Below are 27,660 nucleotides of genomic sequence, written 5' to 3'. Positions count from 1 at the left end.
ACAGAGTTGAGACAGCTATGGTCGCCTTAGTGGATGATCTCCGCATGAGCATTGACAGGGGGAGTGTGTCCCTGCTGGTACTTTTGGACCTTTCAGCGGCTTTCGATACCATCGACCATGGTATCCTTCTGGAACGCCTGAGGGGTTTGGGAATCCGGGGCACTGTGCTCCAGTGGTTCCGGTCCTACCTCTCAGGTAGATTCCAGATGGTGATGCTTGGGGATAGTTGTTCCTCAAAAAAGGAGCTGTTGTATGGCGTACCACAAGGTGCCATCCTATCCCCAATGCTGTTTAACATCTACATGAAACCGCTGGGAGAGATCATCCGGAGGCATGGGGCGGGGTGCTATCAGTATGCTGATGACACCCAAATATATTTCTCTATGCCTTCAATAACAGCATCAGCTAAGGATAGTGTGTCTCCTCTGAATGAATGCTTGGAGGCAGTAATGGGCTGGATGAGGAAAAACAAACTGAAGCTGAATCCAGACAAAACAGAGGTGCTTGCTGTCAAAGGCCACAACCTGGGTTTGGAGGTGTGTCAGCCAGTTCTGGATGGGGCTACACTCCCCCTGAAAGACTGTGTTCGCAGTTTGGGGGTGCTCCTGGATCCGTCGCTCCAAATGACAGCCCAGATAGATGCGACGGCCAGGAGTGCCTACTATCAGCTTCGGCTGATACGCCAGCTGCGCCCCTTCTTAGAGTCAGAAGACCTAAAGACAGTAGTGCACGCGCTGGTAACCTCAAGGCTTGACTTCTGCAATGCGCTCTACATAGGGCTACCACTGTACCTAGTTCGGAAACTTCAACTAGTTCAAAATATGGCAGCCAGGTTGGTCACCGGTACACCTAGGGGTGACCACATTACACCAACATTAAAATCACTCCACTGGCTGCCAATTAGTTTCCAGGCAAAGTACAAAGTGTTGGTCATCACCTTTAAAGCCCTAAATGGTTTGGGTCCAGGTTACCTGCGGGATCGCCTTCTCCCATATAGTCCGCCCCGCACACTCAGGTCCTCTGGGGTGAACTTACTTCAGTCAGCTAAAACTAGGCTGACATCAGTTTCCCAGAGGAGCTTTTCTTCGGTCACCCCCAGATTGTGGAATGGCCTGCCGGAGGAGATTCGTAAAATTAACACTATGTGTGATTTTAAGGCAGCTTTAAAGACTAGCCTTTTCCGGCAGGCCTATCCAGACCAATGTAAAATCATGATTTTTAAAGATGTATTGATTCCTGTTCTAATGTTGTTCCCCGCCTCGATCCAAAGGGAGAGGCGGGTAAGAAATAAATTTTTTATTATTATTATTATTATTATTATTATTATTATTATTATTATTATTATTATTATTATTTATATTGTAGGGCTGTGAGAACTTATATGCAGACATGCAGATTTCATTTTAAAGTGCCCAAAGTTCACCAGTAACTGCAAGAACATAGTGAAGTCAGGGGTGTCTTGAGTTAAACAACTGATCTAGATGAGAGTAGTGCTTTGGATATGAGGGGTATGGTTTTGGGAGACCCTGGCAACCAATAAACATTGCCAAATTTGGCACATTTTGTAGAGACTAACTTAAACTTAATAGAAAGATGTGTCCGAGTTCCGAGTATTGTCAACTTTGGACCCTGGGTCGATTTGCTACCTCTGCTGACAGACGAAGCAAAATCGCAAGCTTAACTTTTATCTTTGTTGTACTTGTGTGACTGCATGTGTGAGTTGTTCTATCTTGAATTCTAAATCTTAACACATGCTTGCTAAGTGTAACTGCTATCTGGGTCTGAGGGTGAACCAACCAACGAATCCTTCACTCCTAGACAGGGTTGCACGGACCTGCTCTGGGAAAACTGCTGTTTCAAGTTTTAAAAGGCCAGCTTGTGATTTTTAGATTAAATTAGGTTTCCCTACACCAAGAGAGGTTTCTCACCCCCTTATTAAGACAGCTGCAATTGTACACAGAATCAAAAAGTATGGGAGAGAGAACCAATCATTGGTATTTATTTAGAAAAAAGTCAAAAGTTCTGTTCATTCATACAGAACAATAGGAAAACTAGGAAAACACAAAAAGCTCATCATACAACAAAATTAAAGTTCACATTTACTCATGCAAGCACAGTAAAGAATTTTTATACAGTTCTGATGGGAATGATTACAATACAGCTTATATCGTTTGGAAAATGATACAGGAGAGCATCAATGGTGAAAATAAATTAAACAATTTACAAGAGATGCATTAAATAATTTAGCAACTATGAAATTAAATTTGCAAAAACATACATTTTTACACCAACTTCATTGTCAGAATAGTAAACAGTGGAGACAATAAGTTCACTGCAACAGAGTAAGGCAACTTATCTGAAATGGCTGTTATGGTAAATGTTATATGCACACTGTTTTTTGTAGAATATGAATTTGCTGTAGAATCAAAGATTACAAGTACAATTTGGTCTTTTAGAAGTTTAAAAACAAGTTAAAATGCCAACTTTGCCATTAACAGGTGAATGAAGTATTTCCTAACTAATTCCTATCAGTGTGAATATCAAAGTGTACTGTTTATTGAAACTTCCCCATCTACAAAACCTTATTTTGTAAAAATCTTTTTGTAATGATTGAACATAAAGCTAATAAGCTTCAGAATGTAACTATTGCTTAAAATGCATCAACATCTAATGCTGAAGTGAAATTTATTTATTTATTCCTGATTCCAGAGAGCTCTGTCCACATTTGTCAGTTAGTATTATGGAAAGTTTTATCTAAAATGTTAGAAATTTTGTAATATTGTACTCACAATACAAATAAAAATGAACAGTATCATGGTTGCACTCAACATAGGTTTGTGTCAATCAAATTTCAATCAACACACAGATACATCAAGCAATACACAAATTTAACAGTTGTTTTTGAAATTCTGGAAATTTCATAGCACATGTATTCAATCGCAGTCTGTTTAATAAAAAGCCAATTTCATGACAAACCCTTGGCTTTAATGATTTTTTTGTCCAGGTATAACAGTTTGAGATAAGCCCATGAGACGTAATTACAGTTCGATGAAATGTCCATCTGTAAAGTATCAGACTTTAAACAGTGATTGTTTTACAATTTCTCCCCCATACCCTAGTCTGGCTTACTATTAAGGAGTAACAGCAATATACTGGCTGGTTTCAATGTAACTGTAAACCACGGTTTACAATTATATGAATGAATCGTGGGGTTGTATGCCCCACTTCCCTGGCACTGCTCAAGATCAGAAGCATCCACTTCCTTTCTTAAACTAACCAGTATATCCTTATGTCTGAACGAAAGGAGTGGGGTATGTGTGTTGTTGTTCCAGCCTCCAGTTAGCTTAAAATTGGTTTTATTGAAACAACCCACAATCAAACATGACTTATGACCCTTCCTTGTTAACAAACCAGAGTCAATCCCGACACCACAGTTTAGACACAAAATCCCTCCAGTAAGCTTAAAGCAGGAACAGATCTCTTCACAGCTTGCTGGAGGTGGGAGTGCAAAAATCCAATGCTCACTTTTCCTCTATCATAAAACACTTAAGTATGGTTTAGTGTTATGTCCAAAAATAGGTCACTAAATTGACCTGCCATCTTCCTATCCCATCAAAGCAGCCTACTTTATCTGTCTTAGTGAGCAGGATAAGGATTAAATTGCAGGCATAACCATTCCATGGCAAGAGAACACAAAGCCACTGTTCTTAGTATTAAGTTCCACTGTATTTTCTAGTGTTTACATAATGGAGGCACCCCATTGACAACTTTTGAAGTTACTATTCCCATGCACAAAGTATGCAGCAATGCTCTTAAAAGATGCTTACCTTTGTGACTTGTGTAGGATTAGGATTTGTGACCAACATACATTTCGCAAATATTTTCAGCTGCATGCATGTCAGATTCATGTGACTACTCACAATTTACCATGATGCATATTTTATGTCCGCTTGCCATGACTCACAAATTAAGGGGGGGGGGGAGAAACAGACCTAGGAGAATGTTTGCTTGCAGGTTTCCTAATCTCACTGTACAGTTGACAACACGAACACTCTTTGGAATTAGGATTTGGGAAACCTATACCCTACCACAATGTATTCTAGGACTTAACTCCATTGACAACAATTAAGTAGAGATCACGTCTGAATTAAGGCATCTTATTTGCCCCTCCCCCATCAGAAAACTTGTAATATGTGTGCTCCTATTTGCAAGCTTCACATTATCTCATAAAGGCATAAAAAGTAAGTTGACACTAATATTTTAAGCCTTTTATTCCAACCTGCTTATTAACACAGGCGTTTTTTTAATAAAAGAATTGAGTATCATATTTCTGTTATCTCCAAGTTTTATAGTTAAGTTCATTAAGATCAACGCTTATTGTAGCTCACTGGAATAGTAATGAAAAGGGGTGCTAATCTTTTAATGGCATACTGCATTCGATTCACAACCCCTGAAACCTCTACTTTTTAAAAAAATGATTCCAGTCCGTGCAACATTCTGTCATTTCACTTCAGCAGCAAAAATGCTCTCTCCTAAAAACACAAGTATCCAATTAGAAACATATTTTGATCTACCACTGAAGATTCTATGTTACGTCATCTACTTTATCTAATAGATATTCAGTTCACGGAGTTTTATTGATAGAATGCACTATTTACAAAGCAACGAGGCATGGGTTTTTAGGAAGTTAAATGAGTCCAATTTATTAATGTTTAAGCAACAGAAGTTTGCTCTCAGTACAAGCACTTGAAAATATTCAGAGACTTCCTTTGGAGGACTGCTTTACACATTACTGTAGAAGGTGCACGTTGAAATTTAGCATGTAGCTGCTTCTGTCCCATAAAGACTACATTTCCCATCCACATACTCACACCTCTACACCATGAAACCATGCTGCAGGGAGGTCACAAGAGGTATCAGCACATGTGTGGTGGTGCTGGTGGGAAAGATGTACATCCACCTCATGCTAGAGTTAAAACATGCTAAACTTTTAATAAGTATTTTCTACTACCATGTGTAAGGCAGTCCAAAGAAATACTCCGAAAGGTTGAAGGGACACTGGATCAACTGTTTGGCTGAACTTTAGATACCTAAGGTTTTCTAACTTTAGTAGATGTTGCTAGTATATAGTAAAGACGGCTGCCTAACTTTTCCACATGCTGATAGAAAGATACAAAGGTACACAGAATTTGCGAATAGCTACAAGAGTTGCTCTTGCTAGTAAAAATTTAAGCAGCAATACAATTAGAAAAGACCAATGTATTAGGTCTTAATCCACTTAATCAGTGACATTCAGCAGGGTCACATACAACCAACCTCAATGGCACAGAGACAGTATAACACATTGACAGGGTCATGAGACTCGTTAGCCACTTGAAAGCGTAACACAAATGACAAAAACAATGAGAAAAAGTGAACTGGTCCTTACACTACCACCTTTTTCATGGAATATTGCTTTAAACAAAATGTGCATGACAATACACAAAAGAACGCCGGGGGGGGGGGGATCTATTATACGGTCCATTAATTCCCTAGTTTTATGGTCTGGGAGGGAAGAAGCTATAGATGAGAAGTCTTATCCAAATGCACCTTAACGTAATAGATAATGAAAACTTTTGCAAGTTTTTACATACTATGAAAATAGCTTGGCTTATTAAGAGATGAAATTACCTAGTTAAAAAGTTCTCTTATTTGGGGGGAAATGCTATATATTATACCCAGGGCTACATATTGTATTGCAATAAAAAAAGCACTCAAAACTATGTGATTTAAAAATTACAATGAGAAAAATGATGGAAAATCTCTAATTTTCCAAAGGCCTATCTGGGTCAATTTTAAACTAATCTACAGGTACCAATGATCTGCCACTATCCAAAGCCAGGAATAGTCTTATATCAAACTGTGGCTGAAACTACAGAAAGACATTTAAGGCACTCATGTGACTGCTGGACTTAAGAGCCACTACACTCACAACCTCTATTCCTTTCCTTAATTAGGGGAGAAGGAAATGTGCCTCTTCTTACCCAGCAAGTGGTTCCTCCCTCTCCCCAGAAAGTTGAGACCAATCCTAGATATCCATATATTTGCAAAAAACAAACAAACCTTGCTCTCTGCCAACCCGAAGAAAGCCAGAGAAGCTTTTCCCATAGGTTAAAAGAAACCTCTAGCAACATGACCCATATATGAAGAACTGGATTTTCTAACGTTGCTGTAGCATGAGATCAAACCACTAAAAAGATGATTCCATACCTGTATTTGGGCTATTTATTCCAGTTGCAGTGGGATATACTGTATTTCTCAGTACTATAGCAAAGGTCTTCTTGAAGTGTATTTGCCTAGGGACTAAATGATAGCCATCCAGTTGTTTTAAGATGCTTCCAGATGGAGGGTTCCTAGCCCTACCAATCAAAAGGCATTAAGCAGCTATTCCACCTTTTCCTGCTTAACAAATTTCTTTTCATGGTAAGAAAAGCAGTCGGAAGAAGCCTGGAAACCCCTTTCACCCTCCCCACAATAAAGTTGCATGAAAGAGGCAGGAAGATTGCACAATAAAACCCTCATCTGGAAGTTCTCTTAGAGAGCAATCCTGAAGGGAAGGAACCCAAAGAAAGGAGCACTGTGATATTGGAACGTCCAATCTATCCAAAGCCCTGCTGGAGATCCTTAGCAAAAAAATCCCCTCCCGTTGCAAGCAATGGGAAGGAATTCATTTTTATCAACCCTGGCACTGGTTTAAATGTTTCCCTGTGTTTGGGATGTGATTGGGGGCCAGAAATCCAGTGAATCCACATCTTCTCCTTTCTCATCCACTGCCACACCCTCATTATAGCTCTTCCCCAACCCCCAACGAGGTTCAGACCTCATAGTTGAAGCCTCTGCAGAAACCTCTGCAGTGGGAGGACTCTGGGATTGACTAAGATTTTCAAGGGGTGTTTCTGATCTCTTAATCACGTTCAGTTTTGAATGGCAACCAATACAGAGAACTACTCTAGACCATTCTCATCCCGCCAAGGGTATGTCCTGAAAAGTATTAATCACAATTGATAATATATATATATGAACTGAAAGACAGGCCTGACATCTGTAAGTTTTTTTAATGGCAAACCGTTACTTCCATGTGACTATTTATGAATTCATTATTATACTGTATTCATTATTAGAAACCACAACAATGGGCTCAAAATACTCAAGTACAGGGTCTCAATAACAAGACACTTTGCTCGGGCTGCATTTTCTGGCCGTTGCCTCAACAGGGGACCAGTGGAATACCTAAAACTCTCTGGCCATTGCTTTGTGCTGTAAAGAGTTCACTCATGTTTGAGTTCTAAGAGTGGAAAATAGCATTTAGGTGGTCAGCACAAGTGATGTCAACATGATTTTGAGTTAAATACTAATGGCTGCTACTGAGCACGCAAATTATGTAGTTATATGAAATTGAATTTTTTAAAAAAGGCAAAAGCCACACACCCTAGATATCTGGAGATACATTATCCATACAGATATTGCTGTATAAAATATCAATCTGCCAAAATCATATCAATTTGATCAAGTAAATCAAGCACTAGTCTTGAGCTCTGTGAGCCTTAACCAGAGTGGTAGATTCCCCTATAGAAAACTTAATTCATGGATTGGAGAACTTCATATTCCTTCAGAATACATTGATACATCCCTCCCTGTGCATAGAAAGTTTCTTTTCTGAGATGATTAATTTTTTTCTGAGGTCTTACGGTAAGCTTTGCTGCAGCAATCTACTAATATGCCACTATTGTAAACTTTTACAATCAAGTCTGAAACAGCAGACAGTCAAAATATAGGAGTAGCCCCAATACGTGGAGTTTATCTCAAGGCCACACTGTTGCAATATTGGGAACAGTTATCAGAGTACAATAAACGCAGGACTTTTTGACTGTGCAGTACAACCTCTAAAGCTGCCATGGTTGCTTAAGACACAAACTTGCCCCCAATATCACATTTTGGGTCAACACACACTCCATTTGCTCAACTCATGAATGTGTTTACGTTGAGATGCATAACAGGCATCTCAACAGATCTGGCAATCCAACAACTGTAACACTATTGCTGTTATGATCTCAGTCACACCTGCTGGCACATTTTTATAGAAATGGGTGATTCTGAGATATAGATATTTTTTGTATTTGTCAACCCTTTAAAATCCTTTCAGGTCTGACTGAAAATCCTACACAGTTAACCATTAAGGCTGCGATCCTATACCCACTTACCTGGGAGTAGGCCCCATTGAACTCAGTGGGTCTTACTTCTGAGTAAATACGTATAGGATTGCATTGTAAATGAACTAGGATACCACGGAGCTTAATAAAACCTGATAATGCAGTTAGTAGTTTGTACATACATGGATTCATTTGCTTATCACACAGTAAATCAATTGTAAAATGTCTTTGCTGATGCTTTTTTACTTTTAATTTTTGGGAAACTTAATACTGGAAAGTTTGAATTAAGTACATCAATGCATTGTAATCTCCTTGCTCTGAAAGAAAATCCTATTTATTTTCTTTATTTATTTTCAGTAGATGGCACTTGGATATGGCTATGGGTCAACGTTGGAGCTGATGAAAAAATATCGCTCAAATGAATTTTTGAGTATAAGGCTATAATTAGACCTGCAGAACTAGATGTGATCAAATAGCCTTAAGAGGAATTTTCGAAGCAAGTTTAGATTAGCATTGCAGAGTTTGAACAGCTAAGACAAATATCCCAATTCTGAGTTAGAGGCTCATTTTTCAGAGGCTGTACTGCAAACTGAAAATTTAGTATTTGTTAGAGGATGCCATCCACGAAAACCACTAGCTGCTTCTACAGAAACACCCAGATTTCAAATTCTGCCTCCATGAGACAGATGAGAATTCTTACAGTTAAAGACATTTATAGAAAGACTGTGGCCCTTCCCCACTTTGGTTCCAATTGATATTAAAACAAAACAAAACAGTGTTGTAATAATGCCAGAAAGGTAGGGAACAATTCAGAATTGTGATGCTTTGAGCTTCAGCTGAAATTTGGCAATCCAAGCAGGGCACCAACTGCTCCAAAGTACCCCTGTAGTTAAAAGAAGAGTTTGCACAATTCAATTTCAGTAACTGTATTCAACTCAGTCTTCTTCAAAAGACACAGAAATATATGACAAAATCTGTTGTCTTTCCCTGATGCATATCTCAAAATTAGGCAGATGAAATATATTGACAGTATAGTTAATATACTGACAATAATATGAATCAGGTCTAAACCAGGCTTTGTATTAAAGATTCAGTGGACTGTATGACACCCCCTACAAGGTGTTCTGCTTCTCTTTTCCCCCTCTGTCCCTTCCTGCTATTTCTGTCACCAGTCACTCTCCCCCTTGTGGTATCATCCCAAGTTCCTTTCCCAGCCTGTGACTGGCAGTGGGGCTATTGCTGCATGTGCAGCTCCCATAGCACTGCCCGCATAATGGGCTACCCTCCAGTGCCATCTTTATTTGGGTTCAAAGCACTGAACATAAGAAGAGCCCTGGTGGATCAGACTGAGGGTCCATCTAGTCCAGCGCTCTGTTCACACAGTGGCCAACCAGCTGTCGACCAAGGACTCGCAAGCAAGACACGGTGCAACAGCTCCCTCCCACCCATGTTCCCCAGCAACTGGTGCATATAAGTTACAGCGTTTTTATGTTTTGGAGCTCAGATTCCACTTCCATCTTGAAGTTAGGTTCTTAGGCAAATTATTTTTCTTTTAGTCTTGCCTTCTGGGAAAGGCATGCTTTGTGACCAGCCTTGCCTACCAGGGAGCCATTTTATGAATGGGGAAGTCCCCTCCATGGCAACCATTTTGTGAGGGCGCCCATGACATTCCCTCAAAGTTCCAAAAAGGTTGGGGACTCCTGGTCTATATAAATAGCTGTGGTCATACGTACCTCATGTTCTAGGAACAACGCCTTCAATTGGCCTTTGGACCAGTAATCCAGTGCATATGCCAACAGCTTCATCGACAACGTATTCACACGTAAAAAGTTACCAACAAAGACAACGCGGTTTATTTTCTAAGGAAAGAAGAGCAATAAAAGTTTCCTCACTGGAATGGAAGAAAAAGATGAACAACACAATCAATTCATGTTTACTAAGAAGTAAGTCCCACCCATATATTCCCAGGCGCATGTGGCTTGAATAAAAAAATTGTTCTGCATTTATTCATATAAAATAATTCACATACTGTCTTTCAACAGATTTTGTTGCAGGGCATTTACATTTTTTAAAAACTCTCTCTCTCTCTCGCTCTCACACACACACCTGTAACTATACATTTTTACATTAATCTATGCATTTTGAGCATCCTCTAGGGATCTAGAAAATTGCCAATGGCTTGGATCCCAGACTTCACCTCCTGTGAGCCATTTACAGATGGTTCCCAATCCAGTGGAAAAGGGGGGTGGGGGGCAAGCAACTTTCACCAATTTCCCCTCCCCACTGCATCACCCCCACACTGTTCCAGCTGGCCCTTCAACTCACCGTAGCAAATTTTCAGGGGCCACAAAGCAGCTGCAGAGGGGAAAGAAATTGCCCGAAATTGCCTCCGACCCCTTCCATTATTATTATTATTATTATTATTTATTTATATAGCACCATCAATGTACATGGTGCTGTACAGAGTAAAACAGTAAATAGCAAGACTCTGCCGCATAGGCTTACAATCTAATAAAATCATAGTAAAACAATAAGGAGGGGAAGAGAATGCCAACAGGTACAGGGAAGGGTAAGCAGGCACAGGGTAGGGAAAAACTAACAGTAGAAAGTAACAGTAGAAGTCTGCACAACATCAAGTTTTAAAAGCTTTAGGAAAAAGAAAAGTTTTTAGTTGAGCTTTAAAAGCTGTGGTTGAACTTGTAGTTCTCAAATGTTCTGGAAGAGCGTTCCAGGCGTAAGGGGCAGCAGACGAAAATGGACGAAGCCGAGCAAGGGAAGTAGAGGCCCTTGGGCAGGCGAGAAACATGGCATCAGAGGAGCGAAGAGCACGAGCGGGGCAATAGTGTGAGATGAGAGAGGAGAGATAGGAAGGAGCTAGACCGTGAAAAGCTTTGAAGGTTAACAGGAGAAGTTTATATTGGATTCTGAAGTGAATTGGAAGCCAATGAAGAGATGCCTGAGTTCCACTAGTAGGAGTGTTCCCCAAGTGGCGCTCCTACCCGCAGGAGCAAAGGCTAGACCCATCCCAGACCTGATATGAATGTGGCAAGACTTCTGCCTCTCCGCTAGAGTTCACCTCATATTACATTCATCATCTCAGTCCTCCCACCAGGATCTGATGTTAGGCAGGTGACAACCAGAAAAAGGGTGTCCCAAATATTGAATGCTTCCCCGGCACCAAATTTGCTGTCTTCCCAGCACAATGCACGGGGCCTTTCTGCTCACCCAGGCCTTCCAGCATCTCACCTAGCTGGCTTTTAATCATCTCTCTCTCTCTCTCTCTCTCTGCCTGTCTTTATCGATCTGTATTTTTGTTTTACTGCTGCGCTGCGTCGTTTTAGGATTACCATCAGTGTAAGAGGTAGCTAAACAGATGGAAATAGGACGGATGGGGGCAATGGAGGGTCTAGGAAAACCATTTGTGGTTGTAAGCAAGCCGTAGGCTACCCAATGAATTACCACAGGTACAGAACGCAACAGGCATTCAACTAGAGCTTATCTCAAGCAGACGGATTTGCATATGCAGCTATATTCTTATCCAGGATAAGTCAAATTACAAAATTCTTATTTAGTTCAAGCCGGCGGAATCCAACGCAACCAAACCACTGTGCACAACGGAGCAGCACTCGGTGCCTTCATAGCCCTGTACAATGCTGCTTGATCCATATGCAACAAGGCAGCACTGTAAAGAAGCCGAAGGCAGCAAGAAATATTCCAGATGAGCATCCTTTTTCCTCCTTTTGGCATAATGGTTTAGTCGGTCAAGACAAGGTCCACATTCCCACATGCGTGCCTCTGAAACAGATGTAGCACTTTAACCAGCAGCAAATGACAGCACCTAAGGCCCCCCTCCAGGTCCCTCCTCTGAGGGAGGCTAGGAAGTCGGCAACAAGGGAGTGGGCCTTCTAGGGGGTGGCCCCAACTATGGAATGATCTCTTCGATGAGGCCCGCCTGGCACCAACATTGTTATCTTTTTGGTGCCAGGTCATGACCTTTCTCTTTTCTCAGGCATCTGTCAGCATACGATGAGTTTTAATTGAGTCCTGGATTGGTTTTATGCTTATGGTTGATTGCTCAAAGTTGCTTTTAGGTCTATGTTGTCTCTATGTACTGTATGTTTCTGCATTTTTAAACTTTGTATACTGTATTTTTAATGGATTTTAATCTTTAGCTATGGCATAGAAATGTAATAAATAATAATAATGTGTGTTGTCTAAGCAAACTCACAAAGACCTATGTCTGAATCCAATTATAAAACTCTGTTGCTAAGTTTATAAAGTTTTCCTTGCAAATTAAAACTTTGAAAACCTCAACCTAACTAGTGCTTATTACCTTTGTTTGCCAGGATACTACCGAGAGAATGTTTTAATGTAAAACAGAAATGACAGAACCGGTAAAGTTGGTTCCAGTGTATGAGAAAGAACCTGTTTGGTTATCCCCAGTGAAGAGATTGGCAGATGCACAAGGAAGTTCTTGTACACTTTTATTGTGATCTGGATTTTAAAAGGCATTGTGTAACATCTCTGCTCCTCCCTCCCAACTAAGTTTTACCTCATTTACAGCACACATTCGAGCTATAGATCCGATGTTATTGGTAATAGTAACCAATGTCGCTCTTGCCAGGTCTTCTTTACTGACAGATTCCCGTTTGTCCTTGTAGATCATATTCCCAAAACTAGAAAGAAAGAAAGCCCACAACGTTATACAATTTTATTCCCCCTATCCTCCTGTACAGCAAAATTTTACTTTAAAAGTTGGGGAGACATTAAAAACATTATTATTATTACTATTATTATTAATATTTATTTATATAGCGCCATCAATTTTCATGGTGCTGTACAGAACAAAATAAAACAAAATACAAAACACCCTGCCATATGGCTTACATTCTAACATGTTTTAAAAGCATTTTAAGTTTGCCCTGTTTGCTTAAAACTGATTGTCTTTATTACTTCTCCTGTGGGGTCTCGAATGAAGTGTTAGTTTTGCTGCCAAACTTAATCCCACAAAGAATCCGGAAGAAAAAGGACCAGTAAGTTGCAGGATAAAAAGCTTAGTTTGATGGCTGCTATAGTACTGGGAGGGGGGTGGAGTAGGGGAGGGAGTCTCTTCCCTTTATGTTATACATTTTTTTATTAAGAACACTAGACCCCATGGTAAGGAGTTCCCCTTCTGGCCTCTCATGCCCCCGTCATCACTAGATGCAAATGGGGAAACAATGCTAATAACGCCGACAGCTTATTGTCATGTTTTTAACAGCTTTTTTGCAAGAGCAAGATATTGTTGTTTTATTTATATTTGTATTATCAACATTTGTAAGCCACTCTGGACCCTTCCTGCTTTGGATAAGAACTGAGAATGGATAAATAAATAGTCATCTATCCCAGTTCTGTATGGGGAAAGCTGAATATAGGACAAGTGATTGGTTTCATCTCTGTGTACATATAACCATTTAACTTTCAAGATTCATTTGTTGAATAGGTTTGTAAATTTTTGCCAAGGGGGTGCGGAATGCGGAATGAAGGACTGTGATAGACAAACGTTAGGAATAGAAATACGGCTACTCTCCATACAAAAGGGGCAGGAAGTTCTTCTCGGCACTGAAGACCCATTACTTTGAAATAGCTATCATCCGTTTTCTGCTGGTTTCTGAACAGATGAAGCCTAAAACTTCTCCAAGCTTATTTTGCAAGCATTTACATAAAAATAAATAAATAAATATTTTTAATAAACAGTTATTGCAGAATGCCAAGATATATTGAGGTCATTGGGGTTTTTTCTGATGTAACCAGCACCAGAATCTGTTCGGTTGAAAGAAGAGAAGTGTGTAACATTAATTTTTCTTTTTTTAAAAAAAGGAATATGTGCATCTACACAGTAAACCTCTACTTGCAGCCTTGTCATTTACAATGGTTTAGTCAAGAGGAAGGGGCACACTGTATGTCTCGCTTATTATATTTCTACCTCCAAAATGCACAATTCAAAGATTAAGGGTGCAATCCTACGCCTACAACTCTCAGCATTCCTCAGCCAGCTATGCTACCTCGGGGATGCTGGGAGCTTGGGTACTTCTTCTGTCAAAATGTGCATAGGATTGCATCGTTTGTAGCGTAAAGGTAGAGAATAGAATTCAAAACCAGCTTTTCTATGCAGCTGACTCATCTTTCACTTCAAAAACCTGATTACTGTCCTGTATTGCTTCTTAGGTATTCATAAATTACTAGAATACTAGGAAAGTATCATAAACATGTTACATTTTAAAATTCCTTATTAGGTATAAAAGCAAATTTTCTCACATAGCCCTCTCCAATCTAGCATTTTTAGCTTTAACACAACACACACACACACCACTAGTGTTACTTTGCCTACCTAGATGCCACTGCCCACCCTGGCAAGCCAAACCGTTCATAGTCTCCTCCATAAATATCTCGGACTAGCTTGTCAGCATGTGTGCTGTCTCCCTTGGATGCCATTTCTAGAGCTTCTTCAAAGCTTTCACATCCAGTCAGTAGACTGCACAAGCCAAGAAAGGTCCCACCACCTAGACTGGTGTGGAAAAAAAAAGATAGTGTAAATGGTGTGATTTCTAAAGTTCACAATATGAATGCAACAATATGATTGTCTTATCTGTCCAGAGCAAGTAGGAGGCCTAATAAGTTAAATAGACAACAGAAAAGAACTACAAGCTATGTACAGAACTAAGGACACAGAGCTATAGAAACTGTTTTGAGCGAACGAAGATATTACCAATGGTAGCCTACCAGATCACAAAGGCTCTTAGTGGGCAATGTTATGTTATGAGAAAAAAAAGCATACATTAAGCAGGCAGAGAAACACTCAGATGCACCAAACATGGTCCCCAAACATCAACCGCAAGAAAACTACTTAGGAACCCAGTTCACGGATATGCAAAGCCAGACATCTTTCTTTTGAGGTGTTCAGGTAGCTGCAGCAGTCTTAAGAGTAACCAAGTATTACAAGTATCCTGCCACAGATATATGGATACACATTCATTCCTCCAATGAAATAATTTCAGAGATCAGGCTTTGTTTAAAACATAACTATTTTGTTGATTGGTTATGTTTTTACTTTGTACAGGCCAATGATGAATTGAAATATTTGGCCCATTTGCAGGTTTTAAAGTTTTTATTATATACATATTCATGCATCTGGTCATGTTTGTTCTTCTATAATAATATAAATGTAACATTTTAACATCAGTTTTTAGATTTTACCAGTGTTTTTATTTTATATATTGTGAATGCAACAATATGCAACATGGTACCTTTTGGATACCATATTTTTTAATATTTGTACCTTTTTTTAGCATTAAATCATTTTAATGCTAAAAAAAGATCCTCAGTGGCTCTTTGCGTCCTTCAATTCTCTTCTGAAGCCTAATCCACCATCTTTCCCAGCCTCTCTGTCTGCTAATAACGTTGCCTCTTTTTTCAATACTAAAATCCAAACTATTCGCTCTGATCTTGCCAGCTCTGCTCCTCTTCCAGTTCCTGTCCCTCATCTGTCAGTTCCTCCTGCAAATTTCTCTGCGTTCCCTTTGGTCTCAGCTGATGAACTGTCTAGAATACTGCGCTCTTCGAAGCCTTCCACTTGTTCTCGTGACATTGATGGTGCTATATAAATAAATAATAATAATAATAATAATCTTATCCCTGCTATCCTCCCTTCCTTGCTTCATATTATTAATTTTGCTTTGTCCTCTGGTTAATTTCCTTCTGCTTTTAAACATGCTACAGTCTCTCCTATTCTCAAGAAACCTACTCTTGATGTGCTTTCTCTTTCTAATTACCGTCCTGTCTCTTTGTTGCCTTTTGTTTCAAAGATGGAGCGTATGGTCTACTCTCATTGTCTTGATTTTCTCTCTAGTAACTCTGCTCTGGATCCTTTTCAATCTGGATTCCGTCCTTTGCATTCCACTGAAACAGCCCTTACTAAGATTACCAATGATCTTATTGCCAAGTCTAAAGGCCTTTATTCTGTTCTTATACTCCTGGACCTTACTGCAGCCTTTGACACGGTTGATCACCATCTTCTTTTGGATTCCCTTCATGACCTCGGATTTTGTGGCTCCGTCTATAACTGGTTTGCCTCCTATCTAGCGGGTCGCTCTTTCAATGTGTTGGCTAATGGCAGCTTGTCTTCTTCTTTTCCCCTTTCAGAAGGGGTTCCGCAAGGGTCGGTGCTTGGCCCGTTGTTGTTTTCCTTATACATGTTGTCCTTGGGTAATCTTATTCAATCTCATGGTCTCCAATATCATCTGTATGCCGATGATACACAATTATATCTTTCATCTCCAGAACTTTCTCCTGATGTTCATGATCGTATCTCAGCATGTCTTTCAGATATCTCAGCTTGGTTGCTTCATCGTCATTTGAAACGTAATATGGCAAAGACTGAATTGCTTGTTTTTCCTCCTAAACCTTCTCATCTCTCATTCTCTCTTACTGTCAATGATGCTACACTTACTCCAGTCAAGGAAGCTCGTAGTCTTGGCTTTATATTTGATTCCTCGCTCTCCTTTATTCCTCATATTGAGGCAGTAGCTAAATCTTGTTGTTTTTTCCTGTATAATATTGCCAGGATTCGATCATTTTTGTCCGTCTCTTCTGCCAAGACTCTTGTTCATGCATTGGTTATTTCTCGGTTGGACTACTGTAACCTCCTTCTCACTGGCCTTCCTTCTTCTCACATCAGTTTGCTGGTTTCTGTTCACCACTCTGCTGCTAAGATCATCTTCTTGGCTCGCCGCTCTGACCATGTTACTCCACTTCTGAAATTTCTTCATTGGCTTCCAATTCACCTCAGAATCCAATATAAACTTCTCCTGTTGACCTACAAAGCTTTTCACAGTCTAGCTCCTTCCTATCTCTCCTCTCTCATCTCACACTATTGCCCCGCTCGTGCTCTTCGCTCTTCTGATGCCATGATTCTTATCTGCCCAATGGTCTCTACTTCCCTTGCTCGGCTTCGTCCATTTTCTTCCGCTGCCCCTTACGCCTGGAATGCTCTTCCAGAAAATTTGCGAATCGCAGTTTTTAAAGCTCAGCTAAAAACTTTTCTTTTTTCTAAAGCTTTTAAAACTTGATTTTGATCTTACATTTATACTGTTAGTTTTACCCTACCCTGTGCCTGTTTGGTGCATTCTCTTCCCCTTCTTATTGTTTTATTAAGATTTTATTAGAATGTAAGCCTATGCGGCACGGTTTTGCTATTTTATTGTTTTACTCTGTACAGCACCATGTACACTGATGGTGCTATATATATATATAAATAAATAAATAATAATTAATTGTGTATATTTTTGTACCGTAACTTTGGGTTGTGCGTCAACTCTATATATCATTAAGGACTACGTGTGCTTTGTTGTCATCACCACTGGTATTCAAGCCAGACTTTCCTCTTTTGAGGCATTTACATCACTGCAGCAGTCTTTGAAGATTAACCAAATATTGCAAGTATTTTGCCAATTTGGATCATGACGAAATTATTGTAGTTGTAACTACAGCAGCAAACACCAGCAACTGGGCACTCCAGATAAAGTACGTTAGATCTTCCTAATTATAACAGTTTCTCTTCCTCTTTTCCAACTTCCCCACTTTTTAAACAAGCAGCCTGCATAACAAGTTTTTGAAAAGTTCTTTGTTAGATTTTTCATTATGTTGATTTTCTGGAAACAAATCAGTGATTCCTGGATTGAGCAGGGGGTTGGACTCGATGGCCTTATAGGCCCCTTCCAACTCTACTCTTCTATGATTCTATGAAAACACAACTCTCAAAAATAAGTTTGGGGCTGTAAAATCACACCGCTCTTAATACAGGAAAACTAAACTATCACATTGCAAAATAAAAAGATACTTCAGAATGCCAATTTCGTGTATGTTTGGAAGAGGTCCATAAAGAACACACCAGAAGATCATTTCAATTAATACCTTAACTCAGCATGCATTAAAATCTCTACCTTGTTCCAGTTACTCTTTTATAATTGTCTTTGGAATGGACAGCTAAAATACTGACTCCTGAACCAATGTTTACAACCAGCAACGGGTACGGATCATCCAGGTTGAAAGGCATCTTCTGGCATCTTTCAGGTTCTGATGCATTTTCAAAATAGTAGCACTCCGCCTGGCCATTAAAACTGACAGAATCTATATACAACAAGCCTTTGACAAGGCAGTCAAGTTCGTCCAGTTTGTGCAGCTGTAGATCTCCAATCTATGAAAACGCAAAAATAAAAATAAACGTTAGCACAACGTGTTCCATGAACAAACTTGGCAGATACTGAAGAAACCTAGCATGTTAACTCGAGACATGGAAGCCAACTCTCCCCCCACTTTGGTTTTATTATTATTATTATTATTATTATTATTATTAATTGCATTTGTACACCACCCCATAGCCGAAGCTCTCTAGGCGGTTTACATAGGATAAAAGCATTCAAAAACAATACACAAAAATTGTATATTGACAGTCTTTTAGCATTCAAAAAGCTATCAAGTCTGATCTCTTCCAGCAGGCCTATCCAGTAGCATTTTAGGATACATTTAGTACGGTTTTAGTATGCTTTTAGGATGTTTTTAACAGTGTATATTATGTTTTTAATCAGTATTTTATTGTGTTTTAATCTGGATTTTTTTTTAAAAAAAAGTCTTCCTCACCACAATAAAATTCACACAGTTGCAAATTTAAAAGACCACAATGTTTATAGAAGTAGCTAAATAAAAGTTGAGTCTTTTGCAATGGAGATTGTTTATACCCGCACATTCAAAATAATCAAGAATCTCGCCAGTAAGTAGAAAACCCTCACAAAACCTCTCTAAGTTTGCCATATGACTAATTCTAATTTTGGATGAGGAAGAGGTATAAGAAGTAGCAGCCAGATACCAGACTGCCTTGCAAGGTTTGTCAGTCAAAAGGAAAGAATACAAATGAAAGACAAAACAGTAGCCTTTCCAAAACTACAATTAATGTACAAACAAGTTTAGAACTATTCTGCACTTGAACAACCTCCCCATTAATTTACCTTCATATATGTAAGCTGCTCCCTTCCAAATTGTTCACATCTGGCCATCTAAGATGTTTACATGCATGCTACAGGGACTCAATTTGTAGTTCTAGACCATTTTGGGGGCAACATTTTAAATAAAGCTGTAGGCCTCAGCTGACACCATCTACTCCCACCATTAAGGGCCTCATGTAATCAAAAGTACTGAAAAATCCACAAAAATACTTGTTATTTTAACTACATTGCTATACCAACACTACCCAGAAAAGCCCTAACCCTTTTAACAAAATGGTACAGTTTTTGTTCCAAAAGGATTAGACGGCATCAGATTGCTGGAGGTGACAAATAATCTCCAGGAATACATAGTCCAGCTGTAGTATGGCAGACTAGGAACTGAAGAGAAGACCGCTACAGCTGTGGACAGAAGCAGGGACCATGCAGTACAAGTGCCCAGGGTTGGAAAAATCCCAAGTATCTAAAATGTGTGTGATACTAAGCAAACATATAGCAGGATGCTAAGCGAAGGAGGAGAGAGGTGGAAGGTCATTGAACAGTACAAGGTCCAATAACTCATGTGCTAAGAACTCTCATCCGTGGTACAACTTTCTGGCCAAGAACCAAGAAGAGATAGCAGGAGGAGTCTTGGTAGTCATTGCTTCTAAACATTGTTCCCAAGTAAGATTCAGCAGGTAGCTACTTGTGAGCCAGCCCTTTTTGTAGTGGGCCTCAAATTGTGGAATACCCCCTAGAGAGGTTCACCTGGTGTCAACTTTGTTGAATTCCCAGCACCAGACAAAGACCTTTTTTCTTCTCTCAGACTTTTAAGTTTGTCTAGCTTATTTTACTTCTTGTGATAGGTCTGCATTTTCAAATGGCCCTTCTCTATGTTGCATTTTTAAATGGCCTTTCTTTATGCTGCCTTGGTATTTACCTTCTGCTTTTAAAATGTTATTGTTGACTAGATTTTTATTAAATGATACTACTGGCTTTATTGTGCTTATCATGTTATGTTGCCCCGAAAGCTTCAGCTATAAGGGATTTACAAATGAAATGAAATATATATATCAATAAATGGGGCTATTTCAGCTCAGGAAAGACCAAGAGGATGCAAAACACTGCTCCCTCAATATAGTCACTGTCATGCAGGCAATGCCTTGTTTCAGGAAGAGACAAAAGATGCAGAGGTATCCTGGCCCATGATAGCTGAGGCGACAACCACATGGGTTCATTACTGCACCACCACAGATAACAGCATACTTTAATTGACTACATGCTACACAACATGCAACTCAACTACCTACTGTGCGAAAATCTTCTTCGAACTTATAGGCACCACCACCAGTGGCACAGAGCACCGTATGCAGCGTCGAGAAGTTTTTATTTCTTCCCATTTGAATAAAGGTAGGCAAATCATGGGTTGGGAATCGGATAAAGTGTAAATTTCCCTTTCGCCCAAAGAGTATCAAGTCCTTGAGTTCAAGGTGGACGTCCCGAATACCAGTGGATCCGTAGGCTACATTTGATGTCAAATATTTGCGAATACTCTTCAGGCTTTCAACTTCTTCCTGCTCTTCTTCGGCAGTAATATCAATTGGTTCAAAGTATGCGAGTTTTACTAAGGTTCCCCCAATGTCCATGCCAAACCATGGAAAAGCTGTGGAGAAATAAAGTTGCGGTTAGAGAATCTTATACATGTGAAAATTCAGACTGAATGTCCTCTTATCTGCCTGAACTTTAATACCCTCTTCAGTCTTGTGAAATGACTGCATGGCATTATTGTGGTATTTCTTAAGAAGTGTGGAACAGCCCACTTCTACATATCCCAGATTGTTAGCATGCATCAGGACTTTGTTCTCAACTTTACAATACAGTAAGTGCCCATGCATTGAGAATTCTTGTTACAGATTGACATTTGTCTCAACAATGCCAATTGAAATGTACAAGGGAAAAAAGAGAGTAAACTTCTAAGAGTAGCAGCATCCATGGTTTAAATCTTTGTTGATCTATCAATGAAAAGGTTTAAGATATACCTCAAAAGGTATTAAGTGGAAGATACAGAAGGTAGGATCTAGTTAGTCTTTTCATGCCATTTGCATAAAAAATAAAATCTAAGTAAAAAATTGCAACTTTCAGATGAAACACACCATATCCCCACTCTCCTCCCTTCCCCAATTTCTCCAGATTAAGAGTAAAATAACTAGACTCTGAAAAGTACTCTTTATTTAAGCTTTGATGAAACACATTGCATGTCTTCTTGTCCTGTAATGTGTTTATTTTGTTGTGAAGATTTGACCATACTGGTAAATCATGGCTTTTTCTAGGTCAGTTTATACTTTCTGCTTTGAAGTTTTTCAGAAATTTAGGTAGCTTTCTGCATGTCTTGCAATTTAAAAAGTTGTAATCCCTGTTCTCGTCAAGCAACAGAATGTCAGCCAGCTGTTTATAACTCTTCAGCACTGTGCAATAAAACTTCACCAAGGGCATCCAGTAAACTTTGAACCTTGTTTGTTTCTGCAATAGCTTTTAGCTTTAAAGATGAATTCTCACATTTACTTGAAAATTGGGTATTAATTCTACAGGAACATGTTGTGAGTGTACTAGGCAGAACAATGCTAATATTTATTTGTGAAAGCAAGCACTGCTAAAGTTAGTTGGGCTTACTTCAAAATACTTTCTTTGGAACCAGGAGGCTATAAGAGATTTTTGCTCCTATAGAAATACAAATTTGCATTTAAATGGGTTTCTAGACAGTTTTTCTTCTACAGGAATAGGGGTTTCTTCTACATCCCTCTATTTGAAGATGTCCACTTTAAAGTCAAAGAATGATGAGATAGAAGGGCAGGAGCTCTGAGGTTGCCCACCTACTGTTAACAGCTGGACAGCAGACAGGTACACAGGTCATGTGGTCAGTCTCCCCCACATTGTACCTCTATTTAAATTATAATGATGGTCTGTAAATTTTCACCTACATACGCAAATTGGCAAATGTGAATGTTATGCAGATCTATATCCACTTAGCATCGATGTGCAAGAGGCCACCCTATACAGGAGCTGACAATATCCCATTTAAGAAACCCTTCCTCCCAAAAACCTTTAGCCTAGATGCGTCACAGACCATATCCTTCAGCATCCTTCCCCTAACTAGAACGATCCAGGAAGTTACAAGCAAGGGACAGTACATAGATCCTGGAAAATCCTAATGGAGCACCCCCTACGCACACAGCACAGTGGAAGAAGTAACATTTCAACATATGTGTGTTTGCAGACAATACTTTGCAACGGAAATTTATGCAAATCTGGCAGAGAGGTTTTCAGCCACTGGAAAGGGGTGCCAATAAGCCTCGTTTCCCCAAGTCAAGTTAATTCCTCCATGGGATTGAATAGGCTGCACAGGTGCAAATCTGAGGAATACAATTCCACATACATGTCAGAGTGTAGTAAAACAAAGTAACTGCTGTCAAAAGATACAAGAGTAAAAGCCTTTTTGAATTCATTTTCACTGGTGATAACTTCCGGAATGATGGTTGTTTTAGTCTGTAGCAGCAAAAGCAACAAAGAGGCTTGTGGCACCTTAAACACTAAGAGTTTTGTTATGGCATAAACTGACATGGACTATCACTGATGATTTGCACAACTTGGCCCATGGAATCTAGAGGTTTTCTGTTCATATTCTGTACTGGAATTCCGTCAAGAATGGGAATAGTGACTGGCAGTTCCTGACAACTGGAAGGAATTCAAATATCTATCAGTAATGGCATTCAACCTACCCAGTCACTGAGGATGCCATCTTTAGAATAATGATAGTGTCCCACTCCTCAATTGCAAAGGGTGAAATCAAGAGGCATTTCTATAGCTGTCTCCCAGCTATGGAGGACTCTTCCTCAAGAGGTATGCGAAAAATTAAACCAAGGTATCTTCCAACAGCAATGAGATCTTTGCTTTTTGGCAAGCACATGATGGCTTGGAAAAAGGATAGGTTTGCTTTACTGATCTGTCAATGCTTCTCCGTGAGCCCCTGCCAAAGGAAGTGAGGCTGGTGGCTACTAGGAGGAGGGCTTTCTCTGTTGTGGCACCCCGGCTGTGGAACGAGCTCCCCAGAGAGGTTTGGCTAGCGCCTACACTGTATTCTTTCCGTCGCCAGCTGAAGACCTTTTTATTTTCTTAGTATTTTAACACCTATTAACTTAAATTTAACTTTAATTCCATATTTTAACCTATATCAATTTTTGCTGTGTGGTTTTATCCTGGTTGTGCTTTTGATATTGTATTTTGTATTTGTGTTTTTAGATTGTTGGTTGTTTTTACGCTCTTCATGATTTTAATTTTTGTGAACCACCCAGAGAGCTTCGGCTATTGGGCGGTATAAAAATGTAATATATAAATAAATACACCAGATGACCATTTATAAATACACAGGTGAAGAGTATGATAGTTGACAGGTTAGGTACTAGGCTGTGTTCAAAACATAGTGCAATACAAATCTACATGACTGAAAGGTTTTACCACCACATTTTCTGTAAAACAGACAGGTCCACGTGACATAAAACGACTTGGGAGTGCTATCTTGACACATACTTACTAGGTGGTAAGGCCCACTGAACTCAACCGGACATGGTAAGATTGCGCTGTCAGCCAGGTACATATTTGTGCTTGAATAAATTTATCTGGCTGCAGTGCAATGCTTATAAGAATAAAACAAAGTGTATGAGATCTTTCCCAAAAAGTTTTTTGTTGTTGTTCTGATTAAACATCTGAGTATTGCATGTTGTTGCTTAGTTTGGAACAGAGCCCTATCGGCTTTTTTAAAACACCCAAAGTGCACAAAGCATGTTAGTAAGCTGTTACACTACTTACATGTTTTAATAAAAACTACCCATGCTCAACTGTCTGTCAGCTGTTGGAAAGCAGTTTATGAGCAGAAGAGTTCTCAAAAGTAACAGAAAAAAATGAGTGAAAACCAACCAGCCCTCTTTATTCCGAAGTCACAAAGACACCTGTCACTTTCTTGGTATTTAAATGAAAAACAAAACATTTGTATGAACGGTGCATTTTCACGCAACTACATGTAGGTTAGGTTAGCAAGGAAAACAAAAGAAACAAAGAACGAGATTTACATGACAGCACTTTGAAATATTTAGAGGCAAAGCCTACTTCTATTAAGATACATGATGCATTAACCTGACATTTTAGTAGGTGGTCCAGTTTAAATTCCAGACTTCTACAGGTATTTTCCTTCCAGGACCAAAGGGCAAGAGACATGTGCCACATCTACAAGTGTTTGGCAAGCAAGCTCTTATTTTGGCAAAAAAAAAATGTTTACAGGTGACTAGCTCTTCTTACTTCTCCTGTATCCTAACATTGTAACACATTGAGAAAAGATATTCTACACAATTGTCATGTGGCTACTCAGGTTGCAAGTGTGGGTCTTACTTCCAAGAACATATGCTTGGGACCGAGCTGCACATTTGCCTAAATACAAGTACTAGTTTCAGTAATCTATGCTCTGGTAATCTCCAATTCAGATTACTACAATGCACTCTACCTGGGGCTGCCCGAAGTCTGTTCAGAAACTGCATCTTATGTAAAATGTGGCTGCCAGATTAATAAGTGGGACCAGAAGATCTGAGCATATAAAACCAATTCTGGCCCACTTGTATTGTCTGCCTATATGTTTCTGAACCTGATTCAAGGTGCTGGTCTTAACCTATAAAGCCTTATATGGCTTCGGAACACAATACCTGATGGAACGTCTCTCCCAACCTGAACATACCTAGACACTATGATCAACATCAGGGGCCTCCCTCTGAGTGCTACCTCCAAGGAAGGCTTGGAAGGTGGCAACGAGGGACAGGGCCTTCTCAGTGGTGGCCATCCAACTACGGAATGATCTCCCCACTGAGGCCTGCCTGGTGCTGACACTGGCATCTTTTCAGCACCAGGTAATGACTAGGGCTTTTAGCTGTTTACATTGTTTTATTTTTTTGTGTTAATTTGTTTTTATTTTTCTGTGTTAATTTTTTTAAGACTGCTTTTATTATGTTGTATTTTGCAGTATTTTTAATGAATTGTTGTAAACTGCCGAGAACTTCAGCTATGGGACAGTTCAGAAATGAAATAATAATAAAATAATTTGTAGTATTCAGGAAATCTGTTTCCAACTGCTACAATCACAACTTCAATTTATATAAAAAGCCGTTGGATGTGATGAAATCACTAGATGGAAGTTCAAATATCATGCAGTTCTTTAAAGGAAAGCATGTAAGGAAAATATGAAGCCAGCATGCAGATCACATGTAACAAGAACACATACATGTCTATTTTATTGGAAAGCTACATTTCACTGCAGCATCCTAGCACACATGCACTAACTTCCACAAAACAAACCAGAAATGCAGGCTGGCAGCAGGTATGATAACACACCCCAGTTTAATATTTCACTAGACATAAGTATTTTCTGCACAAAAAAATGCATAAAGTATAAGGTGGTGCTGACCCAGAATTACATGCTAGCATATATTGCAACCAACTGGTTCTTAACCACTCGATTAAAAGAAATATCTCACCATCATTGATCCACCCCCCTCGCCATAACACCTACAACTGTCAATCTAAGCATGTGCATTTGACCAATTACAACCTGCCTCTTCCTACTAAGAAAACCCCCCAAAGTGTTCAAGGAACCACATGTTTTATACATTCTACAGTGGAGTAATCATGCTAAGCCAGATTCCAGCTGGGCATCAGGAAAAACTTCCTGACTGTTAGAGCAGTACAACAATGGAACCAGTTACCTAGGGAGGTTGTGGGCTCTCCCACACTACAGGCTTTCAAGAGGCAGCTGGACAACCATCTGTCAGGGATGCTTTGGGGTGGATTCCTGCACTGAGCAGGGGTTGGACTCGATGGCCTTATAGGACCCTTCCAACTCTACTATTCTGTGATTCTATGATAAGCCTCGAGGTTATCTTGCCAACCTCCAATGCCAAGCAAACTGGGAGGAAAAAAAAACACGGGGTGACTTTACATCCGATGTTTGCTCCCTCCTATCTCTATTTTTAAAAAATGTGAAGGCTCAGGAACAATTTGCTCAAATCAGAGAGAGAGAAGGCGTGAAGCTGCGAGAGGCTGGGAAGAGGAAGGTCTTACATGGTTTCTTGGCATCTTTGATCTTCATGTCTCCGCCGCTGTGCTCGCGAGGGCAGCTCCGCTGGAACCCTCTGGCAGAAGCTTTTGTGTCTGAAGCCCTGGAGAAGGAGAGAGGAGGCGGCGGTGGCGGTGCTAGGGCTCGCTCAGATGATGGATGACGGTGGCTCTGCGTGGGTCAATCGTGCATGGACGGGGTCAACCTCTGCGTGGACGGAAAGGGGGGTGCGCGGACGGACGGGCGGGCGGGCAGGAGGCGCGCTGCGTGTGTCTGTTTTGACAGCAGGCACTCGGGGATTGGGGCCGGGGAAGGAGGCCAAGCCTCGGGCTCCCGCGCAGTGGCTCCTCAGCCTTTCGGTGGCGATTGCCCAGATGGCCAGTAGAAAGACACAGGAGGCGGCGGCGGCGGCGGCGGAAAGGAAGGGAAGTCCGAAAGCGATTCCCCGAGCCGGCCCCACCCACACTCCCAGGGCGCCGCCCGTCCGCCGGCTTCCTCCTCCTCCCGCCACTGGGTGCTCGCCAACGTCGGCGGCCAGCACCGGACGGGGTGGGGTGGGGTGGGGTGGGGCTTGGGCTCAGCGGATCCACAGCGCTGAGTCCACGCCGCCGCCCTCTCGCTGGATGCCGCAAAGCCACTCTCTCTCCTCCGCCCCAGGCAGCGGCACGGGACCTGCGCAAGGGCAGATGGGAAAGATGGAAGGTGGCAGGGCCGCCCGAGCCCCTCACACGGTCCTACAACTCCCAGAGTGCACCGCAAGGGCCCACCCGCTTCCCGGCCATTCTGCATTCAAGAGGCATGCAGGGAACCACAGTAGTTCAATGGGCTGCAAAGAGACCATCTTCGCTGAGACTTCCCAGCTTGCCGAGCGGCGGCGGCGGCGGCGGAACCCCACCGCTGCCCCTCGCTGCAAGAACCACGCCACTCACCCCACAGAAACCAGACCAATGGCAAAGCAAGGGCTGTTCCCCCTGCTCCACCCTCCCTTCTCCTGTGTGGCTTCTACTGTTAGTAGAATGCGCCCCCTAGTGTTCACTGTTAATAGGTGAGGTGTATTGGTGTGGGGTAATGAGAGTAGCCCACAACGGTCATGGGATGATTTGCTCAGGGGGAAATATATAGAGGAGAGGAGAACGGGCTCCCCATCACATCTGAATCGTAGTACTTTGTGAAAAGGAAAAGGCCTCCAACCACAATGCAGGACAACTAAATCTTATGAATCTACCTGTACACACAAGGCTACGAACCTACCCATACATTCTGGAGGATAGCCTCCGGTAACAAACCTGTGCCTTCTTCTAACGGC

The 27,660-nt window shown here is 40.6% G+C and overlaps 1 protein-coding gene across 1 annotated transcript; it reads right to left on the bottom strand.

Moving 5' to 3' along the window:
- Positions 1-1,970: 1,970 nt before the first annotated feature.
- On the bottom strand, positions 1,971-26,503 carry LOC134395958 (pantothenate kinase 3). Its single transcript, XM_063122247.1, has 7 exons — positions 26,360-26,503; positions 20,515-20,867; positions 18,170-18,423; positions 14,560-14,736; positions 12,742-12,865; positions 9,923-10,048; positions 1,971-9,072 (listed from the first exon to the last, which is right to left on the bottom strand). Exons 1-7 carry the CDS (start codon positions 26,385-26,387, stop codon positions 9,022-9,024), a joined length of 1,113 nt encoding a protein of 370 aa, XP_062978317.1. The 5' UTR covers positions 26,388-26,503; the 3' UTR covers positions 1,971-9,021.
- Between the last annotated feature and the right edge of the window lie 1,157 nt (positions 26,504-27,660).

The sequence above is a fragment of the Elgaria multicarinata genome, chromosome 3, assembly GCF_023053635.1.
Source record: "Elgaria multicarinata webbii isolate HBS135686 ecotype San Diego chromosome 3, rElgMul1.1.pri, whole genome shotgun sequence".
NCBI classification, from domain to species: domain Eukaryota; kingdom Metazoa; phylum Chordata; class Lepidosauria; order Squamata; family Anguidae; genus Elgaria; species Elgaria multicarinata.
The sequence above is the reverse complement of the archived record's forward strand: the minus strand, read 5'-3'. Positions and strand labels throughout refer to the sequence as shown.

Excerpts from the sequence above, each read along its gene's own strand:
- LOC134395958 (XM_063122247.1), bottom strand. The coding sequence starts at position 26,387 with ATGAAGATCAAAGATGCCAAGAAACCAT. Across the intron at positions 14,737-18,169 it reads AAAAGAGTAACTGGAACAAG|TCTAGGTGGTGGGACCTTTC; the intron begins GTAGAGATTTTA and ends TTTCCACACCAG. Across the intron at positions 10,049-12,741 it reads GAATGTGTGCTGTAAATGAG|AAAATAAACCGCGTTGTCTT; the intron begins GTAAAACTTAGT and ends TTCTTTCCTTAG.